The sequence below is a fragment of the Pelodiscus sinensis genome, chromosome 22 (genome assembly GCF_052426305.1).
Source record: "Pelodiscus sinensis isolate ZL-2025 chromosome 22, ASM5242630v1, whole genome shotgun sequence".
Lineage (NCBI taxonomy): Eukaryota > Metazoa > Chordata > Testudines > Trionychidae > Pelodiscus > Pelodiscus sinensis.
The window spans coordinates 15,392,058-15,418,870 of NC_143073.1; the positions used below are offsets into that span (position 1 = coordinate 15,392,058).

The 26,813-nt window shown below is 54.3% G+C and overlaps 2 protein-coding genes across 2 annotated transcripts in view; one reads left to right on the forward strand and one right to left on the reverse strand.

The window, feature by feature from the left end:
- Positions 1–84: 84 nt before the first annotated feature.
- Positions 85–25,616, reverse strand: POLR2A (RNA polymerase II subunit A). The gene is made up of 29 exons (XM_075907730.2): positions 25,345–25,616; positions 22,947–23,079; positions 21,344–21,480; positions 20,418–20,591; positions 20,057–20,338; positions 19,739–19,900; positions 18,722–18,942; positions 18,504–18,636; positions 17,683–17,807; positions 17,000–17,210; positions 14,903–15,112; positions 14,654–14,822; positions 14,054–14,148; positions 12,460–12,663; positions 11,539–11,761; positions 8,419–8,602; positions 8,014–8,185; positions 7,630–7,735; positions 6,196–6,401; positions 5,708–5,932; positions 5,359–5,605; positions 4,676–4,776; positions 4,453–4,557; positions 3,817–3,999; positions 3,466–3,669; positions 3,133–3,319; positions 2,683–2,796; positions 2,192–2,341; positions 85–2,108 (listed from the first exon to the last, which is right to left on the reverse strand). Exons 1-29 carry the CDS (start codon positions 25,432–25,434, stop codon positions 952–954), a joined length of 5,910 nt encoding a protein of 1,969 aa, XP_075763845.1. The 5' UTR covers positions 25,435–25,616; the 3' UTR covers positions 85–951.
- Positions 25,617–25,778: 162 nt separating this feature from the next.
- ZBTB4 (zinc finger and BTB domain containing 4) overlaps positions 25,779–26,813 on the forward strand; it is a 42,797-nt gene continuing 41,762 nt past the window's right edge. The window contains exon 1 of the mRNA XM_075907736.2: positions 25,779–25,800. The gene's annotated coding sequence lies outside the window, so the exon portion shown is untranslated. The remainder of the gene's footprint in view (positions 25,801–26,813) is intronic.

A 26,813-nucleotide genomic window follows, 5' to 3' on the forward strand; every position in this document is an offset into this window, starting at 1 on the left:
TATACTCAGCTCGCTCTCTCCATCTCTTCCATTTGCCCATCCCATAATGTTCTCAATTCTCATGGACACACAAACACTCCTTGATCAAAATTAGTAAAATTTTTATTTCCCTCTCACAAAGGTACAGTTATTTCTTCCTCCATGCAGGGAGGTCAAACTTGAGAAACACAAAAAACCATAACAGAAGTTGGGGGGTGTCATTTACAATCAGCCTCTCATCCTGACCAGATGGATCATGGGTGGGTGGATGACAGACACCCCCTTCCACACACACATATACAAATAGCCCCAGAAGAAGTTTGATTAAAAGCCCTGGGTAATCAGGCATTCCCATAACCGTTCCCAGAGAATTTCCACGCTGGTTAAAAACTGCTCTAACGTCACAGGTGAAAGAAAGTTTAGGAAAAAAATAGTCCCCGTTTCAGAGGCTCGCTACCACGAGAATACAGCTTCTGCCATGGAAAGCAAGCCGGGCGCGAAGCAGAGAGAACGTGGCCGCAGAGGGGAAAAAGAAACTGAAGCCTAACAAAATGAAGGGCTCCGAGTGCCAGGGGAAGAGAAACTAAGGAACTGCTTGCAGTTCAGGCTGTATCATGGCAGGAGGGGCCCCCACATTGCAGCAATACTCTGCCCCTGCCACTAGGTAGTCTAAATGTATGTACAAAGAGAATTAAAACAGGAGGCACAATTCAGCCCTGGTTGGAGGGGGGGGGGGTGTCACAAATCCACATACCCCCATATTTTTGCCCCCCTTGTACTACCCCACAAGGAATTAAAGGGACACAAGCCCCCTAGCCTACCCCAATGGAGATGAGATACTCCTGGCCCCTGGATTTCCAGAGGTGACTGTCCCCGCAAAGAGACATCAGACTCCTACCTGCCCACTCCCCCCTCCCCCTGCAAGGACAAGGGTGATGCCGGGGCCAGAAATAGTGTCCTCTCCTGGCCAGCTCAGTTGTCTTCATCACTGTCATCAGGGCTGATGGCTGGACTGGTGAGGCTGTAGGTCGGCGAGGTGGGGCTATAGCCAGGCGAAGTTGGGGAGTAAGTCGAGCCCTTCGGTGAGGTGGGGCTGTAGGTGGGGGAGGTGGGGCTATATTTGGGGGAGGTGGGGCTGTAGGTGGGGCTGGTCGGGGAGTACTTGGGAGAGGTGGGAGTGTAGACGGGGGAGGTTGGGGAGTAGGTTGGCGAGGTTGGACTGTACTTGGGGGTGGTGGGGCTGTAGGTTGGTGAGGTCGGGCTATACTTGGGGGAGGTCGGACTGTACTTGGGGGAGGTCGGACTGTACTTGGGGGAGGTCGGGGTGTACTCCGGCGAGCTGGGGCTATAGGAGGGGCTGGTTGGGGTATACTTGGGACTGGTCGGGCTGTAGCTGGGGCTGCTGGGGCTGTAGCTGGGAGAACTGGGGGTGTAGGTAGGTGACTGTGGGGTGTAGCGTGGGCTGGATGGCGAGTAGCTAGGAGACGTCGGGCTGTAGCTGGGACTGGTTGGGCTGTAGCTAGGAGAGGTGGGGCTATAGTTTGGTGAGGTTGGGGTATAGTTTGGACTGGTGGGGCTGTAGCTAGGAGATGTTGGGCTGTAGCTAGGGCTGGTAGGGGTATAGTTGGGAGAAGTCGGGCTGTAGTTGGGGCTGGTTGGGCTGTAGCTGGGAGAGGTGGGACTGTAGCTAGGTGATGTTGGGCTGTAGCTTGGGCTAGTGGGGCTGTAACTAGGCGATGTGGGACTGTAGCTGGGACTGGTTGGACTGTAGCTTGGTGATGTGGGGCTGTAGCTGGGACTGGTCGGACTATAGCTTGGTGATGTGGGGCTGTAGCTAGGACTGGTCGGACTGTAACTAGGAGATGTTGGACTGTAGCTGGGACTGGTTGGGCTATAACTAGGTGATGTGGGGCTGTAGCTGGGACTGGTTGGGCTGTAACTAGGAGACGTTGGACTATAGCTGGGACTGGTTGGACTGTAGTTGGGGCTGGTGGGGGAGTAGGAGGGCGACGTAGGGCTGTACGAGGGGGACGTAGGGCTGTAGCTGGGACTCTGGGGTGTGTAACCTCCAGGTGATCGGGGCTCATAAGCTGGTGATGTCGGGGAGTAGCTGGGGGACATGGCCCCACCTGTGGTGGAGAGCAAGCAGAGAGGGAACCATTAGATGCAGGAGGACACAATAAGGAGTGAGGGGTCAAGTTCCGACACTCACCTGGTGATGGTACATAGGGGCTGGAGGGCCCTGGGGAGCCAGGAGAGCCAGGAGTGGGAGACCACGCTGGGGAATAGCCAGGGCTGAAGCCACTGGCATCAGAGGCAGCACTGGGAGAGAAACCTGCAGCACCAGGTGTCATGCCGCTTCCTGTAGAGGAGGAGGCACAAAGAGGAGTGAATTATGGGGGCAGATGTAGGGACATCAGGAAACTCCCCCTTCTCCCGACTTAGCATGCTGGCCAACCCCTGCCAACCACAGTCAATTTCAACCTGACAGAATAAGGGTGGGTAGGGCAGAACTCACCTCCAGCAAGGATAACTTCAATCCCCTCCTCCCAGTAAACCTCCCCCCCAAGCTAGGAAGGTCCTAAATAAGTGGGGAACTTGCCCAGGCAGATACCCTACTGCCAAGGGAGCATTTTAAATTGGAACCAACTCCCCCTCCGCCCATGCTGAGACCTGGGTTAACCCCTCCCCCTCCATACGCACCAACACTTGGGGACCAGGCTCCATAGGCTGGGGTGGCGCCCTGGTTCCAGGGGGTCATGGCAGGCGACATCCCCCCCATGGGGCTGGGGGCAGAGCCGAAGAACATGCCGGTGGCTGCGGAGACAGAGCAAGGTCAGAGCTGAGAAAGGACACCCTGACTCCCTGGCTGACTATAGTATGAACCCCCCCCCCCAAATACTCCCCCAAAACTACTTTGTGCATTCCTCCCCTTCCCCCGCCCAGCTGCCAAGGAGCTCAGGACTGCTCCCCCACAGGGGGAAGCTGGTAGCCAACACTACCATGAGCATCCTCACCCCAACATGAGCAGTGACCTGGTATGGAAAGAGAACAAGAATTCTAGCTCCCAGTCTCCCCCCGCTCCCCTCCCAGAGCCAGGGAGAGAAACCTGGCTCCCAGCAAGATGCCCAGCCCCACCCGCAAAATACTCACGGACGCCCACGCCCAGTCCCGGGATATTGGTGGGGATCTCCATGCCATATTTGCACTTCTCAGCATCCAGCAGCAAGTCAAAACAGCCTGTGCCGGCGGGTGCCAGCTGCCCCAGCATGATGTTCTCCGACACCCCCTTCATGGGGTCGCTCTCCCCATGGGCTGCTGCCTCCATCAGCACATCCACCTGCAGGGGGCAGAGGAGAGAGAGCCTGAGGTCAGGGGCCATGTTCTGCAGCACTGCCTGGCAGGGTAGAGAAGCCACGAGCTCCCTCCACAGCCAACGCCCCTGCTGGGAGCAGCTGGGCTGGCCTGTGGACGTAGCCTGCTCACCGTCTCCTCGAAGGAACACTTCATGAGGGGCCCGGTATCCTGGCGGTTGACCCCGTGCCGGGTGATGGCCATGAGGTGCCCACGGCAGGTCATGGTGTCGCACAGCAGCGCCAAGTGGCGGTAGTTGACGTAGGAGCCGTCGAAGGAGATGACGTGGTAGAGCTCCCGCTCCAGGGCCTTGCGCACTGCCTCGATACCCAGCACCTGAAGAGGGGAATGCAAGGGTCACTGGTGCCCACCTGACGCGCCTACTCAGCCAGATAGTGCAGGATTGGTCCCCATTTCCACTGTGACTCCCCAGCCCCCACTACCCTCCCAGAGCTGGGAGGGGACCCAGGAGTCCAGACTCACAGTGAAGATCTCCACGATGTCATTGGAGGTGGTGCGCACGGGGTCCACATCTTTCTCGCTCAGCACGCGCATGAGGCTAACCCCGTCTGTTTCCAGGATCCACTCCTGCAGGGCCTTGAACTCCCCGTCCTCAGTGATAATGATCTTCTTCTTGTTATCTGTCTGCGGCAGGTGCATGTACACCTGGGGGCACAGGGCAGGTCAGTGCTGCACCCCTGGGCCCCTCACCCAGTACTGAGATGTGGGCACCCCCGGCACAGCTGGGCACACAGGGACCCCCTCCCCTGGTGCTAAGAGGTCACCACCTCTGCAGTGGGGTGTGGTAGCAACCGAACAGCAATGCAGCAATGGTGTCAATCGTTTAGGACAGGAAGTGAAGCACGACATTTGACTGAAGCTGCAGGGTGGGTGGTACAGGAGTGATCCAGTGACACCCCCTGAAACAGGGCTGGGCCAGAGGCCAGGGTTCACACCTTGATTGGTGCGACGGAACCGCAGGGTCCAGTGGACTTTACTGATGAGGACCCTGGACAGCAACGCCCACTACTAAGCACTTCACCCGGCTCCCGCAGCACAGCCCCCCTTAGCTACCTGGGGCTCCAGCCCAGCTACCCAGGGCAGGCGATAGCCCCTCACCTTGCTGATTTGCTCAATGCCCTGCAGAGTCATGTCCGTCAGCATGTTGGACTCGATGCAGCGAAGGAACACGTCATCATCCATCTTGTCCACCACCTCCTCCTCCTGGGCAGGGCGGGGAGAGGGGCTGGGTTAGCTACAGGCCAGGCCTTCTCACCCCCACCCCCGTTTCTCCAGCACCCCCTGCTGGGAGGGGCTGTCCCCTCCGCCGCCACGCACCCACCTCCTGCATCTTGTTCTCATCGCTGTTCATGATGCGGATCCGCAGCACCAGCTTCTCTGCATTGTCGTCATTGAAGATGCAGTTCAAGTCGTCACCAAAGCCTGCACCAGAGAGGGGAGCTCTCAGCAGCAGCCCAGGGCCTGCAGCGACTCCTCCCACCCTGGCACTCTCCCTTCCCTTACCAGCTCAGCAGGCCAAAGGGTACCCCCGCAGGCAATGGGGACAGAACCCCATGCATCACCTCAGGCCCCAAGCTACCAGACAGCACAGCTAAGGTGCCCCAGGGCAGGAACTCAATAGAGGAGATGGGCCCAGCAAGCCACCCACACCCCACCCTGCAGGCAAACCCCCAAAATCCCTGTTGATATGACCATGGGGTTGGGGAGAGATCTCCTTCCCAACTCCAAACCTGGCTAGATGCAGGCAAGATCCAACAGCCAGGAAGTTGTGTCAGAAAACCATCCCACCACACAACACACCTCCTGCTGAGGTGAGCTCGGATACTTCAGAGGAAGGTGCAGAAACAACGCCCACCCTGTGCGCGTGCGCACGCACACACGTGTATCTGGCCCATTTTGCACTAAACCTTCCAGACTCCAGAGCTGGGGGAGGTGAAGGAAAAAAGTCTCTGTCCCCGAATGCGAGAGAGAGACAGGGCCCATAGGTAGTCCCTGGCTCCTCACCCGCATTAATCTTCTCAGCAATCTGCTCCATGGTGAGCTTGCGGTCGGTCATGTGCTTGCGGTCGAGCTCGACACGGAGCAGCCAGGGCGAGATGCGGCTGACATCGAAGTCGGGCATCTCGTAGTAGACATTCACCCACTCCTGGTCTTCCGCCACCACAGTGCTCTGAGGGTTGGGGTCGTAGTAGATGGCTGTGTTGGCTGTCACCTTGCGCAGCGTTGTGTGCTCCAACCGGCACAGAATATCCTGGGGAGGGAGACAGGGTGAGGGGGGACCAACATGCCCTCAGCATGTCGCCCCCAGAGCAATGCTGAAGAATCCCTCCCTCCCAGAGCCCCATGGCATTACCTTGGCCCGCTCAGCATCGCGGGCAGACTGCCCCAGCAGGAAGACTGTGAGGGAGGGAGTCTTGGGTTTCTTGGAGATGTTGATCAGTTCTTTGAGGCGGGGAACACCCAGTGTGACATTCTTGGCCGAGACACCAGCGTAGTGGAAAGTGTTCAGAGTCATTTGGGTGGCGGGTTCACCCAGCGACTGGGCCGCCAAGGCACCCACCATCTCGCCCGGGTGAGCCTGTGGGCCAGACATTGTCAGAGCTGGGGATGGAGAGAGGGAACCCAGCCCAGAAGATACCCTGCCCCGCCTCCCTGCCAACGTCCCAGATCAGCACAACCAGCCATTTGCATTCCTGTCCTGAAGCCTGAGTGCTGCTTGATGTGCCCACCCCTCCCAGAACCATGTGGCAGGAAATTCCCCCAGCAGCAGAATACCCCCAGCCTCCTAAACGCAGGGAGGTTGATAGAGCTCAACTGCCCCTGCCCTCTCCCAGCACTCACAATGGCCTGGTTGAACTTGGATTCGATCTCGCCCAGCAGCCAGTCGAAGGCTTCCCCGCTGAGGCGGAACTCCTCCACCATGCGCCGGCTGCAGAGGGTGGAGCGCAGGTGGATGTTGAAGAGCAGGGTGGCGTTCTCCTGTGCCTGCCGGCTCAGCGGGTCATCCCCATTCACGATCACCAGCCTCTTGCTCAGCTCCTTCACACCTTGATCGTAAGAACATAAGCACAGCCAGACTGGGTCAAACCAAACGTCCCTCTACAGCCCAGTGTCCTGTCTTCTGACTGGCCAATGCCAAGTGCCCCAGAGAATGAACACAACAGGTAATCATCACGTGAATCCATCCCATTGCCCGTTCCCAGCTCCTGACAAAGGCTGGGACCCCTCCCTGCCCATCCTGGCTAATGGCCATTGATGGATCTATCATCCATGAATCTATCCAGCTCTTTTTTGAACCCTGTTAAAGTTCTGGTCATCACAATATCCTTTGGCAAGGAGTTCCACAAACTGACTGTGTGAAGACACACTTCCTTGTGTTTGTTTTAAACGTGCTGCCTATTAATTTCGTTTGGCGACCCCTTTTTCTTATATTATGGGAACTAATTAACTTTTCCTTATTTACTTTCTCCACACCAGGCATGATTTATAAAATCATAGCTCCCCCTTAGTTGTTTCTTCCAAGCTAAAAAGTCCCAGTTTTATTTCTCTTCCCTCATATGGCAGCTATTCCCGAACCCTAGTCATTTTTGTTGCCTTTTTCTGAACTTTTTCCAATGCCAATGTATCTTTTTTGCGATTTGGGAACCACATCTGCACACAGAATTCAATATGTGGACATACTTTGGATTTATATAGGCGTATTATGTTATTTTGTCTTATTCTCTACCCCTTTCTTAATGGTGTTTTGATTGCTGCTGCACACTGAGTGTATGTTTTCAGAGAACTATCCACAATGACTCCAAGATCTCTCCTGAGTGGTAACAGCTAATTTAGTCACCATCATTTTATACATATACTTGGGATTATGTTGGGATCAGGATGGGGCAGGCATGCCCCCAAAACCCCCCTTCCTTCCCCCCCAGATCCTCTAGGCCTAACCTCCCTGCGCCCAGGCCAGGTTCATGGGACCTGCTGGATCAGTATCCTCCCCTGACCGGGACTGGACCAGATCATAGACCTCGCCCACTCAGTGCACCAGACCACAGCTCCAACCCCACCCCCAGACACATTCTCTCCCCCCTTTGAGCAGACACACCTCCCACACACAAAGATCAGCCCTGTGGGGCCCTGCATCTCCCCTTCCCCCCAAAAATCTGGTTCCAAGGTCCCTGCACAAGCATGTCTCCCACTCCAGGCCCCTGGCTGTCCCAGCATGCTGCAGGTCAAGAAGTTGTCTGGCCCCCTCAATGAGAGGGATGGGGAGGGGATGCTCACCTTCCACCACCTTGATGGGGTGCAGGTCAGAGGGCAGGCGCGCATTGATGTGGAAGATCTTTTGGGCGTTCCAGATCATGCGAAGCAAGTTGCAGGGCAACACCACCTGGTGGGAGGGGGTGTGACAACAGGGGCTCAGCACGTGGTACAGTCCAGATCCCATCCCCACTCCACCAGATCCTGAGGTTTACAGTGAAGGTGGTAGTGGTGCTGGGGGCCAGGTCTCCTAGGTTCTCTCCCCAACTCTGGATAGGAGTGGGGACTGGTGGGTTAGAGCAGTGGGGCTGTGAGCCAGGACTCCTGCGTTCTCTTCCTGGCTCTGGGAGGGGAGTAGAGCCTAATAGTTAGCATAGAGACTCCCAGGCTCTGCCCTGCCCCACTCACCTTGCTGTCTCCAGTGGGGAAGATGACCCTCAGCACCTCACGGTCCTCCCGCATCTTTTCAAATTCCCTCTCCAGCTCATTCTGGATGTGGGCATTGCTCAGGATGTCCTTCACCATCTCCTCCTGCAGGGTGCGCCGCAGCGCCCGCTCGTTCGTGTAGTCAAACTTGAACCTGTAACATGGGGGAGGCGCTAGGTGAAAGATCTATGGGTGGAACATCCCTTCCATCCCCTAGCTCCTGCACCCCCCTTCCCTGCACTGCTTTTCCCCACCTGGGAGCTACTTCCAGCCCAAATGGACACTTCTGTACCAAAATGCAACCACCTCTGGGGCAGGATGGCAGGTTACACAGGGACCCCTTGCCTGGGACCTACATGTGACCACTTTTGGGGTAGGGTCACTCACTTCTTCTCAAAGGCCTTATTAGAGGGCTTGAGCGTGGCGAGGTTCTGGAACTCCACACTCTCTCCCGCCAGTCCGTCCTCGCCGTAACGCAGCTGCACCACCTGGTTGATAGAGTTGCGCACTGTGGCGTCGTACTTCACCATCACAGACTCCATGGACTTGATCAACCGCCGCTGGATGTACCCTGGGGATTGGAGGAGGGACACATCAGTTGAGTCGGGGGGCCACCACTGCCAGATTCCCAGTGAGCTACTTCCCAAAACAGCCCCGTCACCCTGCCCCTTCACCACGGAGATGGAATTTTACACTCTGCACAAAGCATGCCTTGAAGCATGCGTGGAAATTCCTTGATTCGGGCAGCCTCAACAGCCAGTCACATGGTGTGCGCTCTCACCGGATGGACCCTTAAGGGAATCCACACAGCCAAAAAATATCTATGGACAAGGATTTCTTAGACGCGGCCAGAAACACAGCAACTTTCCAGCAAGCTGGAAGACGCTATCAAAGGGGCAGATGTGATGTCATTTTGGCCTCACTCCCCAACGACACAACCCATGGAGAACAAGTAGTGGAGGGATTCAGTGCATGAAGTTTGTGATCAGCTTGTAGCAGGGCAACACCTGTTAATGCATCCCAGAATCATGTTTGCTTTCTTTGCAACGGCATCACACTGCTGACTCATTCAACTTGTGGTCCACTATAACCCCTAGATCACTTTCTGCCGTACTCCTTCCTAGACAGTCGCTTCCCATTCTGTATGTGTGAAACTGATTGTTCCTTCCTAAGTGGAGCACTTTGCATTTGTCTTTATTAAACTTCATCCTGTTTACCTCAGACCATTTCTCCAATTTGTCCAGGTCATTTTGAATTATGACCCTATCTTCCAGATTAGTCGCAACCCCTCCCAGCTTGGTATCATCTGCAAACTTAATAAGCGTACTTTCCATACCAATATCTAAATCGTTGATGAAGATATTGAACAGAGCCGGTCCCAAAACAGACCCCTGTGAAACCCCACTTGTTATGTCTTTTCAGCAGGATTCTGAATCATTAATAACTACTCTCTGAGTATGGTAATCCAGCCAGTTATGCACCCACCTTATAGTAGCCCCATCTAAGTTGTATTTACCTAGTTTATTGATAAGAATATCATGCGAGACTGTATCAAACGCCTTACTAAAGTCTAGGTATACCACATCCACCGCTTCTCCCTTATCCACAGGGCTCGTTATCCTATCAAAGAAAGCTATCAGATTGGTTTGACATGATTTGTTCTTTACAAATCCGTGCTGGCTGTTCCCTATCACCTTGCCACCTTCGGAGTGTTTACAGATGATTTCCTTAATTACTTGCTCCATTATCTTCCCTGGCACAGAAGTTAAACTAACTGGTCTGTAGTTTCCTGGGTTGTTCCTATTTTCCTTTTTATAGATGGGCACTATATTTGCCCTTTTCCAGTCCTCTGGAATCTCTCCTGTCTCCCATGATTTTCCAAAGATGATAGCTAGAGGCTCAGATACCTCCTCTATCAGCTCCTTGAGTATTCTAGGATGCATTTCATCAGGCCCTGGTGACTTGCAGGCATCTAACTTTCCTAGGTGATTTTTAACTTGTTCTTTTTTTATTTTACCTTCTAAAACTACCCCCTTCCCACTAGCATTCACTATGTTAGGCATTCCTTCAGACTTCTCAGTGAAGACCGAAACAAAAGTCATTGAGCATCTCTGCCATTTCCAAGTTTCCTGTTACTGTTTCTCCCTCCTCACTGACCAGTGGGCCTACCCTCTCCATCTTCCTCTTGCTTCTAATGTATTTATAAAAAGTCTTCTTGCTTCCCTTTATTCCCATAGCTAGTTTGAGCTCATTCTGTGCCTTTGCCTTTCTAATCTTGCCCCTACATTCCTGTGCTGTTTGCCTATGTTCATCTTTTGTAATTTGTCCTACTTTCCATTTTTTATATGACTCCTTTTTTATTTTTAGATCATGCAAGATCTCGTGGTTAAGCCAAGGCAGTCTTTTGCCATATTTTCTATCTTTCCTACGCAGCGGAATAGCTTGTTTTTGGGCCCTTAATGTCCCTTTGAAAAACTGCCAACTCTCCTCAGTTGTTTCTCCCCTCAGTCTCGATTCCCATGGGACCTTACCTATCAGCTCTCTGAGCTTACCAAAATCTGCCTTCCCGAAATCCTTTGTCTCTATTTTGCTGTTCTCCCTTCTACCCCTCCTTAGAATTGTGAGCTCTATGATTTCATGATCACTTTCACCCAAGCTGCCTTCCACTTTCAAATTCTCAACTAGTTCCTCCCTATTTGTTAGGATCAAATCTAGAACAGCTTCCCCCGGTAGCTTTTTCAACCTTCTGAAATAAAAAGTTGTCTCCAATGCAGTCCAAGAACTTATTGGATAGTCTGTGCCCTGCTGTGTTATTTTCCCAACATATATCCGGATAGTTGAAGTCCCCCATAACCACCAAATCTTGGGCTTTGGATGGTTCTGTTAGTTGTTTAAAAAAAAGCCTGATCCACTTCTTCCATCTGGGTAGGTGGCCTGTAGTAGACTCCTAGCAAATGTACAGTCAGGCCTCTGAGCAGGGCCGGACATTACAGCTCAGGGGCGAAGGCTGGAACTGGCTGGTTCTGAGTGACTGGGGAAAGCGTTCGTGTAACTCGGTGTGGATAGCTGTGGGAGTGCTGGACCTGGTGGGGTCTGTGCCATGTCACAGGAAGGGAGCCCACAGTTGGTAAGACAAAGGGTTCAGTGGTACCCCAATTCCAGGCTGCACCTTGGGAACTCCATCACACCCACCCCTTGGCTACTTATGCAACCACCCCTTTGGCTTGGGCAGCCGGTTACACAGGGACCCCTCACCCAGCACGGAGATGCAGCCACCCTAGGGGCGAAGCAGTTGGTTACCCAGTGACCCTGGGCACAGGGCTAAGAAGCCACCTTGCTCAGCAAGTTCACTAACTGAGGAGAGTGCCCTCAGCTGAGATCTCCATCCTGCTCCCAGCCCCACAGCTGCCTCTAGCCCTGTCCTGGGGCCAGCCCTACCTGCCAGGGGAGAGCAAGCCCTGCGAGGCCCCACCCACAGCACAGCAGCCCCTAGTACCAGCAGCTCACCCGTCTCGGCTGTCTTGACGGCTGTATCAATGAGACCCTCACGCCCACCCATGGCGTGGAAGAAGAACTCGGTGGGTGTCAGGCCAGCCAGGTAGGAATTCTCCACGAAGCCCCGGCTCTCAGGCCCGTAGTCGTCCTTGATGAAATGGGGCAGCGTGCGGTGCTTGAAGCCAAATGGGATCCGCTTCCCCTCCACGTTCTGCTGCCCCACCACAGCAATGACCTGGGGTGGGGAGACAGGGAATGAGCCTGGTGCGAACGCTGGTCCCTAGCCCTCCCCTCAGAGTGGAAACCCCACAGAGCTCTCCATTTCACTGGAGTTAACATCACTTGCCAAGCCAGGACTGGGTCTCCCCTCTTCACCCAGCCCTAGCCCACGTCCCCAGGATAGGTGGAGATGCCATGGGCTGCATGGACATCCCCCCCGACTGAGATCAGGGCCCCTGTTGTGTTTGGGGACGCGTGGGCTCCCCAGACATCTACAGCTGGAACAAAAGAACCTGCACAATTTCCTTTTTGAGAGGGGTTCATCAGCCAGAAGGGCTGCTCCTGGGAGCGGTCTGGACACACAGCTCCTAAATACATCTGCAGGTTCTGCTGCTGCTTCCCCCCACACCAGCCCCACAGATTCTAAGGAAACTGGGGACAAGGTGAAACCACCTGTTGGGTGGGGGGTTGACAGAGAGTCCCCTCCCCCAAGTAAGAGGGCAGGGCAGCTGAGAGAAAGGGGTACTGCAGGAGAAGGGGGGGTCCCTTCTCTGGGAAGGGTGTAGGATGAGGCCACAGGAAGTGGGGCAAGGAGAAGCCACCTCCCACTTTCCCAGCTGAGGGGGTGGGGCACAAAGAAGCCTTCCACTCCCAAAAGGGAGGCTCCAGGGCCCCATAAGCAGGTTCGAGCCCTGGCTCGGGGGCAGCACCCACCTGGGAGATGTTGATCTTAGAGCCCTTGGCGCCCGACACCACCATGGACTTGAAATTGTTGTACTCTGACAGGGACTTCTGGGCGGAGGAGCCAGTCTTGTCACGGGCATCATTCAGGATGCGGTTCACCTGGTTCTCGAAGGTTTGCCGCAGCGTGTTGCCTGGCGTGGGCTCTAGCTCATTGTTGTGAGCCTTCTCAATCACCTGGGGAGTGAAGCGGGATCCAGGGCATGAGCCAGGGCCCTTCCAACCTACCACAAGCCCTCCCACTCCTCTACTGCCCCTCCACCACACCTCTCTGACGCCCCCCCCCCCGCACCTTTCCAAACCTACTGCCAGGCCCCCCACTACCTCCTCCGTCCTCCAAACCCACCGGTCCTACTGCTGTTCCCCAAGTCCTTCTGCTTCCACAATGCAACCTCCCAAACCCACACCCCACATCCACCCCCGCCACAAAATCCATCTTCCAGACACTTCTATCTCTCCAACCTTCCCGCATAACATGCTCCATGTCCCTCCATCTATCCCCCAAAGCACAGTCCCTCCACCATTCCAACCTGCCCTCCAAATCTATTCCCCAACCCTAATTTTCTTGTCCTCCAAACCCAGCCTCCCAGTGTCTTCTATGGATGTTGAATATAGATTAATTTACTAGCTGAGTAGTCGATGGAATTTTCATCGACATCTTGATAGGCACTTCCACATTCCTCTTTTGAAATTTACAAGAGCCCCAGCAGTGACTCCCCCCGGGGCCAGCAGAGCAAGTCCTGCCGGCCCCACGCTGCACGCCACGCCACATGCCAGCTATGGAATGTATAAAAGCTCTTGTGCATTTCAAAGTGGAAGCGCCCGCATGGAGCCTGGGGTCAGCAGGACTTGCTCTGCTGGCCCCAGGTGGAGTCACCCACTGACTCTGGGCTCCCTGCAGTGCTGCTGCTGCTGCTCTTAAATGCCCCACGGAGCCCAGACCCCGAGTTTCATGAAAATGCCAGGCGCAGCCACTCCCCAGCTGACCCTGGGCTTTGCACTGTGCTGCTGCCTTCAAGTACCCCCTTTTCTCTCCCCCCCTTGCTTTCTCTATCTGATGGTGGCAGCAAGTGGGGGGGAGGGGGGGAGTGTGACACTTGTCCACTATCCGATGAGCATTTGCTTATTGCAGTGGTGCATAACCTTTTTTCAACTGCGACCTCCAAGATCATTTGAGCAGCGTGGCGCTTAGATCCAGGGGCTAGACCCAGCCATTGGCTGCCCCGCAGTGCGGTGCTTAGATCCGGCCGGGGGGGGCCGTAGGCCGCCCCCCTGGAAGACATCCACAACCCCCCACCCACGGGTTGCACACCACTGGTTTATTGGACAATCGACTAGTCCTTTACATCTCTAGTCTCTTCTACGATTCCCCCGACTTCCCTGCTCTCCCCCTCCCCAGTAGCTCCCATTCCCTCCCCCCGTCCCCCAAGTCCCTGATTCCCTTATTTCCCACCTAGGGGCTCCATCCAGCCCCTGCCATCACCCCACAGGCCTACTCCCCTGGGAGTCTCTTCCAGTCCCCCCAGGCAGCTCAACACTCCCCTCCTGCCTTCCCCAGGCCTGGCACCTCTATGACGTCCTGCTTGGCTTTCTTGATGGTGTTTTGAATGTCCTGGTAGGTCTTGGCATCAGCGATGGAGTCCCCAATGCCAATGGTGTGACCTGGGGATGAAAGACTGGTCAGACCTGGCCCCCAGGACTGGCAGGGCTGCTCTCCTCATTTCTCAGGTCCTGCTGAGCCCTGGGCCACTAGTGGGATCCACCCAGGAGCCTCAGAAATAGGGGGAGGGTGGATTTCTGGTTTCCACTGGCTCATGACAGACCCAGGGTCCCACCTCCAGTAGGCAGCAGCATTGACTAGGGGCTAGGAGCCGGGACACCTGGGTTCTCTCCCTGGTTCTGGGAATGGAGTGGGGGCTGGTGGGTTAGAGCGGGGATCTGGGAGCCAGGGTTTTCCTGACATCAGGCGATTCCCTTCCCTGTCCACCCTTTGTCTCAGACTGGAAGATGTCTGGTGCAGGAACAGTCTCCCTCTGTGGTATGGTGGGTCCCTAATCTCATTCTGGGGGGGACAAGGGGTGGGCAGAACAGGAGACCCCAGTCTCCCCAGTAGCGCTTCTAAGCAGCCAGTCCTTTCTGCAGGAGCAGGCAGCTGTGCCTGACTCACCCTCAATGAGCAGCCAGTTGTTGATGACAGTCTGGATGTTGCTGTAGAAGAGGCGGGTTGTGTCATGTCCCATCTCCAGATAGGAGATGTGCACCAGGGAGCCAGCCGAGGTGCCCAGTGATTTCTTGCAGAGGATGCCCATGATGAGCTCGCCATTCTCTACGATCACCTGGTGGGACAGGAGATTGTGAGGAGGAGGAGGAGGAAGGCCAGGCTGCTCTTCCCCTCTCTGGCCCCATGGACAAGCACCTTGGTGTCGCCGGGAGAGATGTGCTTGTAGGGCCCACTGTCCTCATCGTCGGGGTGGGTGCTGTGTGTGCGGATGCAGTTGATGTGCCCCGGAATGATGAGGGAGAAAATCTGTTTGCCTGTCCAGAGTGGGCGGGGCTTGAGGATGGCTGGCTGCGGCACCTTCCCATCCCACGTGGACAGGAACATGAGCAAGTTCATCACCTCGCCCTGTGGAGACCAGTGTCAGTGTGAGGTGAGGGATGTCACTTGCCAAGCCTCCTGCTGGACCCTCCCCCCAGGGGCTCACCCCTGAAAGCTGGATCCTCCCGCCGCCCCCAGGGGCCTGCACTCCTGTCAGCCAGACCTTCCTGCCAGCCCTAGCCGCCCATACCCCCGCCAGGTGGACCCTCCCGCCAGCCCCCGCTGTCACCAGGCTGCCCACACCCCTGCTGGGCTGTCCTGCCAGCCCCAGCCATCCTGAGTACCATTGGATCCCTCCCCCAATTATAAACTGAGCCCCCTTTCTCCCATAGGCCTCCTGGCCCAATGCTCTCTCTTCTTGCAGGCCATGCTACCCTTCCCTGCCCAGCATCTCCCTCCTCTCCAGCCCCCAAATTCCATCCTCCCCCAGGCCTCCTGGCACCCAACCCAGTACTTCCTCCTCCCCTGGCATCCCCATTCACCTTGGCTATATTACACGCTGGTGTTACAAAGTAGCCCTTGTGAATTTCATTTGAAAAGCTGGATCTGTGGAGCACCAACTGCCTGTCGGCTGGCATGTGCTGGCGTTGCAGGGGAGCCCTTTGCTATGGGTGTGCAGCTAAGCTTGAGAACAGCCCAAGCCAGGCCCAGGCAGGAAACATGTGCCATGAAAGGAAACAATGTATGCAAGTCCTCCTGGGATAGCCCTGGGCAGCAAGGCAGGTTGCTCAGAGGAGGCACTGAACCAGCGGAGACTGTCTCACGTCCCAGCGAAGTACTTGGAAGTTCCTGATTGATTCCCCCAAGGCAGGGAAAAGGGGGGGGGCAACCAATTTTTTTCCTCTTCACGTAGGTGCTTGGCTAATCAGCTGGGCAGCACCCGAATCTCTCATGGGCAGCCACCCAAGCACTCAGTTTACAGGGACCACTGAACACAACACCATCACTTGGCCTCACCCTGCCCACAACTCTACACCTGGAAACAAGTCTGGAAAGACAGAAGAGTGGAGCTGGTCCCAGGCTGGCAGGGAAAAACCCAGCCTGTGTCGGAAGGAACTATACCAGCAGAGTGAAACACTGCGTGAGTCAAACCCTGACTAGTCTGTAGAAATATGGGATTTCTAGAGCCCGATAAATCCATAGGTTTCCGTGGCTCATTTTTGCAGATACGGATACAAATTTAATACCTAAAACCCTGCAAATTTGTGGATCTCCATGGATGTGGCTCCCTGTGGCTCATTTTTGCAGATGCAGATACAATTTTGTAACCACACAGGGCTCTCGTTATTTCTTGACCTGTACGCTGTGTGCTTGGGCAGCCGCTCAGGAGAGATTCATATGCCGCCCAGCTGATGAGCAGAGTGCCCACAACTAGATTTGTGTTTCTATTGGTGGTCCACATTTGCACATGCTTCTGTGCACATAAAATTGCTTCCACATGTGGATGGAAAAAATCTGCATGGGGGTGAAAGACTAGAGGGAACATTGCCTGCAATCTCTTGAAATTGACATTTCTGCAGTAGTAGTTAAATCTGTTTCACATATAAAAGCGTCTGGTGTCTGAAGAGCTTGGGGAATCCCTGCTCAGGGAGCAAGGAGTGGTGCGTGTCCTCTCCACGTCGAGGGGTGGGGGAAGCGCAGAGTGGGACTTACATTGCCAGGCCTCTGAGTAGGGCAGGGTGGGACAGCTCTGGGGCCCTAGGCTGGGGGAATGGGCTAGAGTTTATGGCTGGTTTGTAAGCAGCTGGGGAAAGCATTCCTGTAACTCTGGATGTGGATGGTTGGGGGAGGGCAGGACCTAGCAGGGTTTGCAGCTTGTCAGAGGGGAAGATGGGTCCCAGTAGTTAGAACAGAGCTGAGTGGTACCCCATTTCCAAGCTGCATGCAGGAGAACCCTCCCAACCCCCCACTCACCCTCTCCAAGAAGACGTCCCGTTTGGTGAACTTGCGGACAGCTGTGAGCGTGTCCTGCACGATGCCCATGACTGGCCGGTTGGACTGGGGCGTGACAATCATCCGGGGCACCATGGCGAGCTCCTGGATCTCCGCCCGCGTCTCCAGCGACTGAGGCAGGTGCAGGTTCATCTCATCCCCATCAAAGTCAGCGTTGTACGGGGTGGTCACACTGCACGGGGTGGAGGGACACAGCCCATGAAGGGTGGGAGCGCCACCCCGCCCTGCCTGGGGGGCTGTGCCCAGCAGATCAGACATCCACACAGCAGCGATCCGGGGCCACATCAATGGACCTGCAAGGCTGTCCCACATGTCCAACTACCCCACCCCCACAGATACCCCCATGAGGGGAAGTGGTGTGGCTGCAGAGAGTCCCTGAAATGGAAGGGGTGCACAGGGAGAAGCGTGTTGTGGGTTTGCACAACCCCATTGCAATGAAGGAGCTGATCCAGGATTGGGACACCCAGCTGTTGCACCTCAATTTGACCCCCCCAGGCCATGTAACTGCCCCCCAATTTAGGTCCCATGGGGGGGGCTAGGGTGCAGCCCAGAGCAGGGGAAGTGAGAGACTCCAGGGTGAGAGGAGCCAGGAGATAAACCCCACCCTCATTTCGGGGAGGAGGCTACGGCCTGCAAGCCCTCACCTGAGATTGAGGCGAAAGGTGGACCAGGGCAGGATCCGCACTCGATGGCCCATCATGGACATCTTGTGCAGCGTGGGCTGGCGGTTGAAGATGACGATGTCTCCATCACACATGTGCCGCTCCACCTAGGAGGAAAAGGGGGAGGGAAGTGAGTGGTACAGGTCACCTCAGGGTGCCCAAATAACCCCGCCCCACAGACCCTTCACCCTGTCCTATTTCCCACACCCCTCTCGCCCTGCAGGTCCCCTCACTGAACCTCAACTCTCCCCCAAAGATCTTACCCTCACACCCTTCCCTCAACCACTCATACCCTACCTCTTTCCAAGCCCTCCCACCCTTTCCCCAATCAACGTGCCCTCAGACACTGCCCTTACTTGCTCCTGCGATCCCTCGGCCCCCCCCTCCTGTCAGACTCCCTGGCACAATTGGAACCATATGCCTGCAAATCACTCCCACCGGGTGACCAAGCCCAATCTGCACCAGGGATGTAAAATCCCAGCTAAAAAGTTAACTGGTTATATGTAACATTTAACCAGTTACCTGTGATCCCACAGCGGGGGCTGCTCCAGCCCGGCCGGGCCAGAGCACCCACTGCCCGCAGCATGTTGGCCTGGAGCAGGCCCCCACTAGTTAACCAGTTACCTCAGTAAAGGGCATACTTACTAGATAACTGGTTAACCCTTTACACCCCTAACCTGCACACACATTCCGGGTCCCCAGGCCTAATCTGCACAGAGACTCCATGTGGTCACTGAGTGAATCTCCAACCCACGCTGCAGGCCAGTCTGGGAGATGGGGAAGCAACGCCCCTCACCCCCCACCTTGTAGCCGATCTGCAGGTGCAGGTCACTGGGCTTGGGATGGAAGCGCAGGTCAATGCGGTCGCCGTTGTCTCGGATGATGTACTTCGCCCCCGGGTACTGGCTGTTGCCCCTGCGCACCAGTTCCTGCAGCCTGCGGGGACAGGGCATAGGTGTTAGCTGGTGAGGAGCCATATCTGCCCTGCCCTGCATCCTGCCGCACACGCCAGCAGCCTCACCTGTCTATGTTGAAGGGTGTCACTATCTCGGCAAATGTCATGTTGGCAGCTATGGAGCGGGGTACCCCCACCTGGTCGATGGAGAGGTTGGGGTCTGGAGTGATGACCGTCCGGGCGGAGAAATCCACCCGCTTCCCCATCAGGTTTCCCCGCACACGCCCCTCTTTCCCCTTCAGCCGCTGCTTCAGGGACTTGAGGGGCCGCCCCGACTTCTGCATAGCCTGCGGGGGGGGAAGGGGAGGTTAACTGGGCTTGGGTGCTCCACATAGGGTTGTGCTGGCAGCTGCAACAGGGGCACCCACTATCTGGTTGAAGTGCGGCACTCAGGAACCACCATCATTAGTATGGAAGTTCTGCCTGGCAAGACTACGAGCCCCAGCATGCAACACTGGTCCACAAGCAGAACCACGGAATGCAAATCCCAGCATGCAATGCTGCACCTTGAGCCAACTGGCCCAGCAAAAATGTATCCCAGCATACAGCATTCCATCACAAGTCGTGCCAACCACAAATCCCAGCATGCAATACAGGCACCTTGAGCCAAGCCAGAAACTACAAACCCCATCATGCAATGCTGCACTTCAATTGCAGTCCCAGCAGACATGACTGGGCACACAATGTTCCATCACAAGTCAAGCAGCAAGCAGCAAAGATCACAAGCCCCAGTATGAAATTGGCCTTTCCCAAAATAGACATACGACCCACAGGGGCACTCCCCAGCATGCAACACTTCATCAACTGAAACTACAAATCCCAGCATGCAATGCTCTATCTTTCCACCCCCTGTATAAAATTCCAGTTTGGGAAAGGTCCCAGCACAGACACAGGCAATGGAGACTACAAATCCTAATATGTAACACTGCCAGCCGTGAACCAATAGATGGGAAGGACACACAAGTCCCAGCATATACTGCACTGCCAGGCTCCCAGCACAGGGAGGAGAACCAGTCCCCAGCTCAGAGGAGCTGTGCTGGAAAAAGCCATCTGCCCCTCCCTGCCAGGGCTGGCTGTGCTCACCCGGGGCAGGCCAGGCAACTCATTGTCCACCATAGTGGCCACATGGAACTGCAGCAGCTTCACATCCTCAGCAATGACATGGGCAGCTGCCCCGTTCTGCTCATTGCGCCTCAGCTGGTTGTTGATCTTCACGACATCAGCCAGCTTGTGGGTCAAGTCATCCTGAGGGCAGAGGAACAGCAAGAGTCAGGGCTCCATCACCCCCAGGGAGAACCCTGGAGTCCTGGTTCTTCACCCCAGCTCTAACCCATTAGCTGCCACTCCCCTCCCTGAGCCAGGGAGAGATCCTAGGAGTGCTGGCTCTCCCACAGGGCTGACCTGGTTCCTGGCAGAGCCCTGCATTACTACGGCTGGACGGACAGAGAGTGGGGGCACGGGCAGGACAGTGCAGATCATCCACTCAGGCCGGGCAAACTTGGGCTCCATGCCAAGAATGAAACACTCCTCATCCGAGATGCGCTTGAAAATCTCGTGCACCCGCTCTGGGCTAAGCAGGATCTTCTTCTCCTGCGAATCCTCATTGACGTGTTTCCATTCGGCATAGAGCTCCAGGCCAGTGCGTCGGATGCGCGGCTGGTACCGGCCGCAGCCCCCGTGGCCCTGGGGAAGGAAAGGAGCTCTGGTCAGGTCCAGCCTGGTATGAGCCCGGCTCTCCAGCCCCACCAGGTCTCCTCCCTACCTTCTCCTTGGTCAGGTCCTCGTCTCCTTCTGGCTGCTCCACGCCAAACTTGTTGTCCATCTCCTCCCCGCCCTCGCAGATGTTCTTGCCCTTGCACAGGTCGTAGACATGGGTCAGCCGCTTCTTGGGCTGCCCTTTCGACTTTCCAAGGATGTCTTTGATCTTCGGGTTGTTCTGGAGGGAGAGAGTAACATTGGTGGCTCAACATTGAGCAGAGCTCCCTAGGCGACTGGGGAAACCCCTTGACTCCCGGATGGGGGAGAGGCAAGGAGGGTGGGTGGGACTCATGGGATGGATTTATGGCTGAGGTCCCCAAAGTGTAGGGGGAGGCTGGAATGTCTGGAAGCCATGGGCCAGCCCCCATGGTCCTTTTTCCTCTAGCTTTACTCCAGCACTGCCCCCAGCTTTGGTGCAGCCCGAGCTCCACCCCTTTCACTGCACCTCCACCCCACTTCAGAGCTGTGATCTCATCCCCTTACACTGTCTGCATCTTCCATCCCAGAGCCAAGACTCCATGCCCAGCCCCTTCCCCAGCTGCAATGCCAGGCTCCTTACCCGCGGATGCTCCTAGCTGGGTATGAATAGGGATGGGGGAAGTGACCCTCAAATTTGGGGACCACTGGTCTATAGTCTACAGAGCAAGCAGGGGCAGAGGAGGGACTTGGCTCAGGGTGGAGAGAGAACGGATTTCTGGGAGGGAGGTGTCCATCAAAAGAGGCACAACTGTACTGGGGCCAGACCACAGTGCCCTCCTCCCAAAACAGAAATAAAGGGGGAGGCCAAGGTCAGGGATCAAGGGTGACTGGAGATGGGAAGGAGGGTCTATAAGAGCCCCCAGAAGGGTGACACCAGTTCTAGCTCTGTCACAGTTTCCAACAAAGAGGCTACCCAGTCTGGGGAAGGGGGAACACGAAGAGGCCACTCACCGAGTCCACCAGCAGCTTGGAGCAGAAGAAGCAGACGCAGCGCAGAACCTTCATGGTCTTGCCCAAGAAGCCCACATGAAAGACTGGTTTGGCCAGCTCGATGTGCCCGAAGTGGCCTGGACACTCGGTCATATTCCCTGCAGGGACAGCAGCCCCAGTGAGCAACGCGGCTACAGCACCCCAGAAAGACCCTCGCGCTGCGGCCTGGTGCATGGCCAACACCGTGGGCCTTTCTCCTCTAGGGGTACAGCTCCCACCTGACTCCAAGGCAGGGACTGGTTGGCTCAGAGGGGTGGGAAATGGGGCTGTAGAGGTTTGATGCACAGCAGTTTGCCAGGCAATACGTACACAAGCTTCCAGCATCTGGCAAAGCAGGGCCAACATCCGGGGTAGGGAGGATGGGAGTAAGGATACAAGGGTGGATTTGATTTAAACCATGATTTAAATCACAAGTCAGAAAGACTTTTTAATCATGGTTTTCTACATAAAAGTGCATTCTTGATGTTTGTCATAATCTTAATACATATTCTTCACAACTCAGATAGATGCAGGTTTCCTTTTTAGAAGGCACACGCTATACATTTCTAAACAGTGATTTATTCTGAAAACATTTCAGATTAGTTGTACAACTATATCAGAAGACGAATGATTGTTTGGTTTTCTCATTTACTAAAGGAAATTGAAACAGATATATATGAAGTCATTGGGAGGTGAACTATCTCCAATTCAATGGGTTAATCAATGTTTGGAGGATTTTCTTGTTATGCTGTATTAGGAGAACACCACTACACGGACATTTAAATTGTTCTATTTAATTAAAACAACAACATTATGTATTCCAGATCTTTTTCTTCAACACCGTGTAATATTTTATCAAAACAAGCATATGCATTTTTTAATTTAGTTAAGCTTTCAAGCTTTTTTAAAATCAAGTTTATTTGTTAAAATTGTTTAAATAAAATATTTAAATTAAATATTGTTTACATGAAAATTAAATTGACTGTCAGCTAAGTCAAGATGAGAAACTTAAAATATTGGTTTATATTCACTGAACTTTTTGAAACTTTACACTTTTGGAGCGGTAAAGGACTGACTGTGCGCCCAAATTTGCAAAGGGATAATATGGTCATGGTCTGTTATTTCTCACCTCTATATATTTATTTATTTGAAAACATTTCTGCTCTTAACAATCACATTAGCTCTGGGAGCACTACAAAACTAAGAATCTCTGATGGTATCTTCTAGACCAAGCTCCACTGCACAAATAAAAAGATTAACCTAAATAATCTGTACAGAAGCCCTCTGGAACCCCATACGATTTATTCCCTAATCCATGAACTATTGGAACTCATGTACAAAACTTTTCTTAAACATTACATGAATTAGAATTCATATACCCTATTCCATGATGAGATATCTTTGAGCTATGATGCATCTTATTTAAAACTATCTTTACATAGGCTTTTTCCCTCAAAAAAATCCAATTTTTAAAAATAATTTATATTTATCCACTCTACAGGGTACCCCCGTCCGAGGATCTCAGTCTCCAGCAGGCTGCCATCTCCCCCACACCACCCTCAGAAGCAAGGACTTTTGGTCTCACCTGCACATGTCTGGCACCGGCCTGTCTTCTCAATCACTCCCTGACGGGGGTCCATCAAGCCCCCCAGCTTGGGGCGGCCCCCTTCTGTTGTCTCAGGGTACTTGATCCCCCCCTCCGTCACTGACATCCGTTTCTGGTGGGATGTGAAATGGAAATTGAGGATCAGGACTGTGTTGGAAATAGCACCACTCACAAGGTCAATGGTGCAACAGCAGGCTGGGCTGTCAGCCTCAGTGAAACACAGGTGGGGGGCTTAAGGACTATAGAAAGCACAAGATATTTCATGATGGGTCTGACTGATGGGTCCCTTTATCCCAATATCCTGTCTACAATGCCAAACGCTAAATCAAATGGCTCCCAGTAAGTCAATGAGCTGGTAATTTACACATTGCTTACAGACCACATTTCACCAAGGAGGGCTAATATAACAAATCAGGTGTTGTAGGAGCCATCAAAACTCCCTTCCTGATTGCCGCTGTAAGGTGTAACTGATCACTGTTAGCCCTTTTGTCAACACCAGCCTTTCACACAAACCCACAACCCAAAATTACAGTCGCTACATTTGAACCTAGAAATAAAATTGACCACCCACAATATATTCCATCCAATTGGAGCGGTGTACACATTTTAAAAACTATAACAATCTGGTTTCTGAAAACTAAGTTAATATCAGTATTTGCTTCAACTAGTTTTTTATTTAAATAAACACCATGTTTTTCAGCTGGCTCACATCACAACCAAATTAATCCCACTTTTTTAAATTTATCACTGCTACAAATAATGCTTAAAAATTACTGCAATAAGAAAATTGGGGATCAAGTCAATTCTTTTTTTTGAACCAGGTGGCTTTTTGTATCACCAATTTCCTTACTTTTCACACAGCAAACACACAGAGAAAGAACATGACAAAACATTTACATGTGGCTGGAAGATCACAACGTTTGACAGGACTCCGATGAGAGTACCTGAAATTACTTTGAACGGATTTAAAAAGTTATTGGCAGCATCACTTTCCAATGGATCTGAGGGGTTAATACAACGCTCTGCAAATCACTTCTGAAAAATGTTTGGAAGGAATCAAAACTTTGAAATATTTGCACTGTCTCCATTCGCAATCTGTATTCTCCTTCCCAAATAAAACCCCTGCAAAGTGTCTCAGTGACCCACCATCTGAAGTCGGCTTTGCCCAAGAAAGCTCATACCACCATGTACATGTTTTGTTAGTCTTTACGGTGTTACTAGAGTATTTGTTGTTTGTTAAGTTCTTCCTGTTACAGACTAACTCGGCTACGCTCCTGAAGCTTTCAAAAATCAATGTTGATCCCAGAATCTGGCAACCAACAGCACAGAACATAAGCTTTCCCTTCCACAGTTGTACATCTGTCTGTGCATGCCCATATTCCACAGAACACCCCACTGACTTGGTCACAAGCCCCCTTGTTTGTTTATACCCTAAGCATGACCTGACTTTTCCACACCTTTAATTAAGTTACATATCTCACAAACATCCTTCACTTCCTCGTGTCTTCAACACCCCAGTTACATCACACCCTGTATCCCTTAGCTATTGTGTACCCCTACTCCGTTGTATGCAATCCCCAAACCCACTGCTTTCCCCACAAACCTGCATTCTTCTCCCTGCGATCCATGTAACTGAGCTGCCCACACTTTCCATGCTGCCCCAAATGCATTGCCAAGGCCACTAAAGCTGGTCACCTCAAATATATTGTATATACCCAGTTTATAACACAAACAGGCCTTATTGCTCCACAAATTTGTTGCATATTACCTCCCACCACCACACACTGCAAGAACCCTAAATGCTCCCTCCATCTGCATAGCCAACTCAATGCTCCTGTGTTACAGGGCACAACCCCACAGTCACTGCAATGCACCCTCACACTGTACAATGTACTCTCCCCATTGCAACAGTATACCCCTTCTCAGTGCACAGTCCCTTGCACTGTGACCCCAGTAGCACTGGACTGTGCAATACACCCCAGTGTAATGCATTGGCCCTATGTGCCATTAGGCCTCTTGTGCAAGACACAACCCCCTCACCCTAATACAAACGCAGTGCACCCCACAGCACAGTGAACCCTCAACCTCCAATGAAATCCCCAAACACGACTATACTGTACAATGCACCCCTAATTGAACAGTGTCCAACATCTACTATTACACCATGCAATACACCCCCAATGCAATGGACTCCCAACACATCCCAGACAGCAATTACACGGTGCATTGCACCCCAATATACTCTGAACAACCATTGTACAGTACAACGCACCCCCAATATACTATTACATCGTGCGACGCATTCCCTTGTGCAATGCACCCCCAACTGCATTGTACGTCACGCCCCCCAAATTCGCCTTCGCTCCCGGGCACCCACCATCTCATCAGGGCTGAGGATGCCGAACTGCACGCGCTTGATAGTGCGCAGCGGGCACGCGCTGTCCCCGGAGGGCGGCCCCCCGTGCATATTGGATCACGTGACGCGCCCGCGCGAGGCGGCGGCCTTGTCCTGCGGCTGAAACGGTCTTGTCTCCCTCCTCCCCTGCTCCGGGACCCCCCGCCCCTCTTACCGGGGAGGGAACCCCCCCCCAAATACCGCAGCCCCTACGGATCGGTGCGCCCTCCCGCACGCGCCCCCTCCCACTCCGATCCGTCCCCTCCGCGCTCCTCAGCGCGACTGAGCCGCGAGCAGCAGGGAGCTGTCTTATATAGCCTCGCCTCCCCCCGCCTCCTGCCGCGGGGATTCCTGGTCCCGGCGGCAGGGACAAGCACGCACGACAAGGGGCGTGGTCAAGATCTGGGAGGGAGCCAGCCGTTGGAGCGAAAAAGGGAGGTGAGGAGGAAGGAGACTGAACTAAGTGCAAAGGCGGTGGGAGCGTCCTAGGATGAGGGTCTACGTGTGACATATTCGGATAGAGACGCGGAATTGCATTTTTTGCTCCCTACTTTGGGTAGGAAAGGAAGGGAATGAATCGGGCCGGGATGGCCCACGGTTCTTTTATTAACGCTCCCTCCTCTCCGGTACCATGGTACATCCTCCTGAATAATTAATCAACACCCCCTCCCCCCCACTGCTCGCGCCCCCTCCATATGAATAGTTAAATCAGCCTTCGTGAATATGCATGAGCGGAGGTGGGGGTTGGTCGGAAAGGGTTGGAGATAGGGGAGGGGCGTCGCGCCGGGAAGGCTCCAGGTGGGGCCTGTGGAGCTGGGGCCTGGCGTGAGACACTGGCTGAGAGAGGCGCCTGGCGGGGCGGCCGCGCGGGCTGGGACAGGCCGCGGCTCGGGCCTTGCTCCGGAGCGGGCCGGTTCAAAGTGTCCGTTCAGGGCGCTGTCCGGGCCGGGGGGGGGGGGTCTGGCTGGCGGGGGCAGGTTCGGGGGGTGGGCTGGTTCCGGGCGCGTCGGCGGCGAGTCTTGGAGCAGGGGGTCGCCCGAGTCCCAAGTTTCCGCCCGGTTCACCCTCTGCGGGGGGAGGGGCGGGCGCGTCTGTCGGCCCCCGGCCCTCTGCACGGCGGGGCTTTGCCAGCGGGGGAGTCGGGTCTCAACAGCCCTTTCTCCCCGCGCCCGAGGGGGAACCGGGCACAAATCCCCTTTCCCTAACGCCCTAGAGCCTGTCAGCGCGGGTAGCCGCAGCTCGCTTTTGCAGATACAAATTTTGTATTCGCCTTGGGCTCTACAGCTTCCCCACCGGCTGCTGGCCCTGGCCTCTCCATTAACGCAACCCTGATCTGTACATTTTAACCTTACAGAGGGCTCCAAATAGATCTGACTTCCCCATCAGCTTGGTTTCTTGCACCTGAAGCACTATTAGATCAGCCCAGAAATTGCTGGTGTCTGTCTACCCTC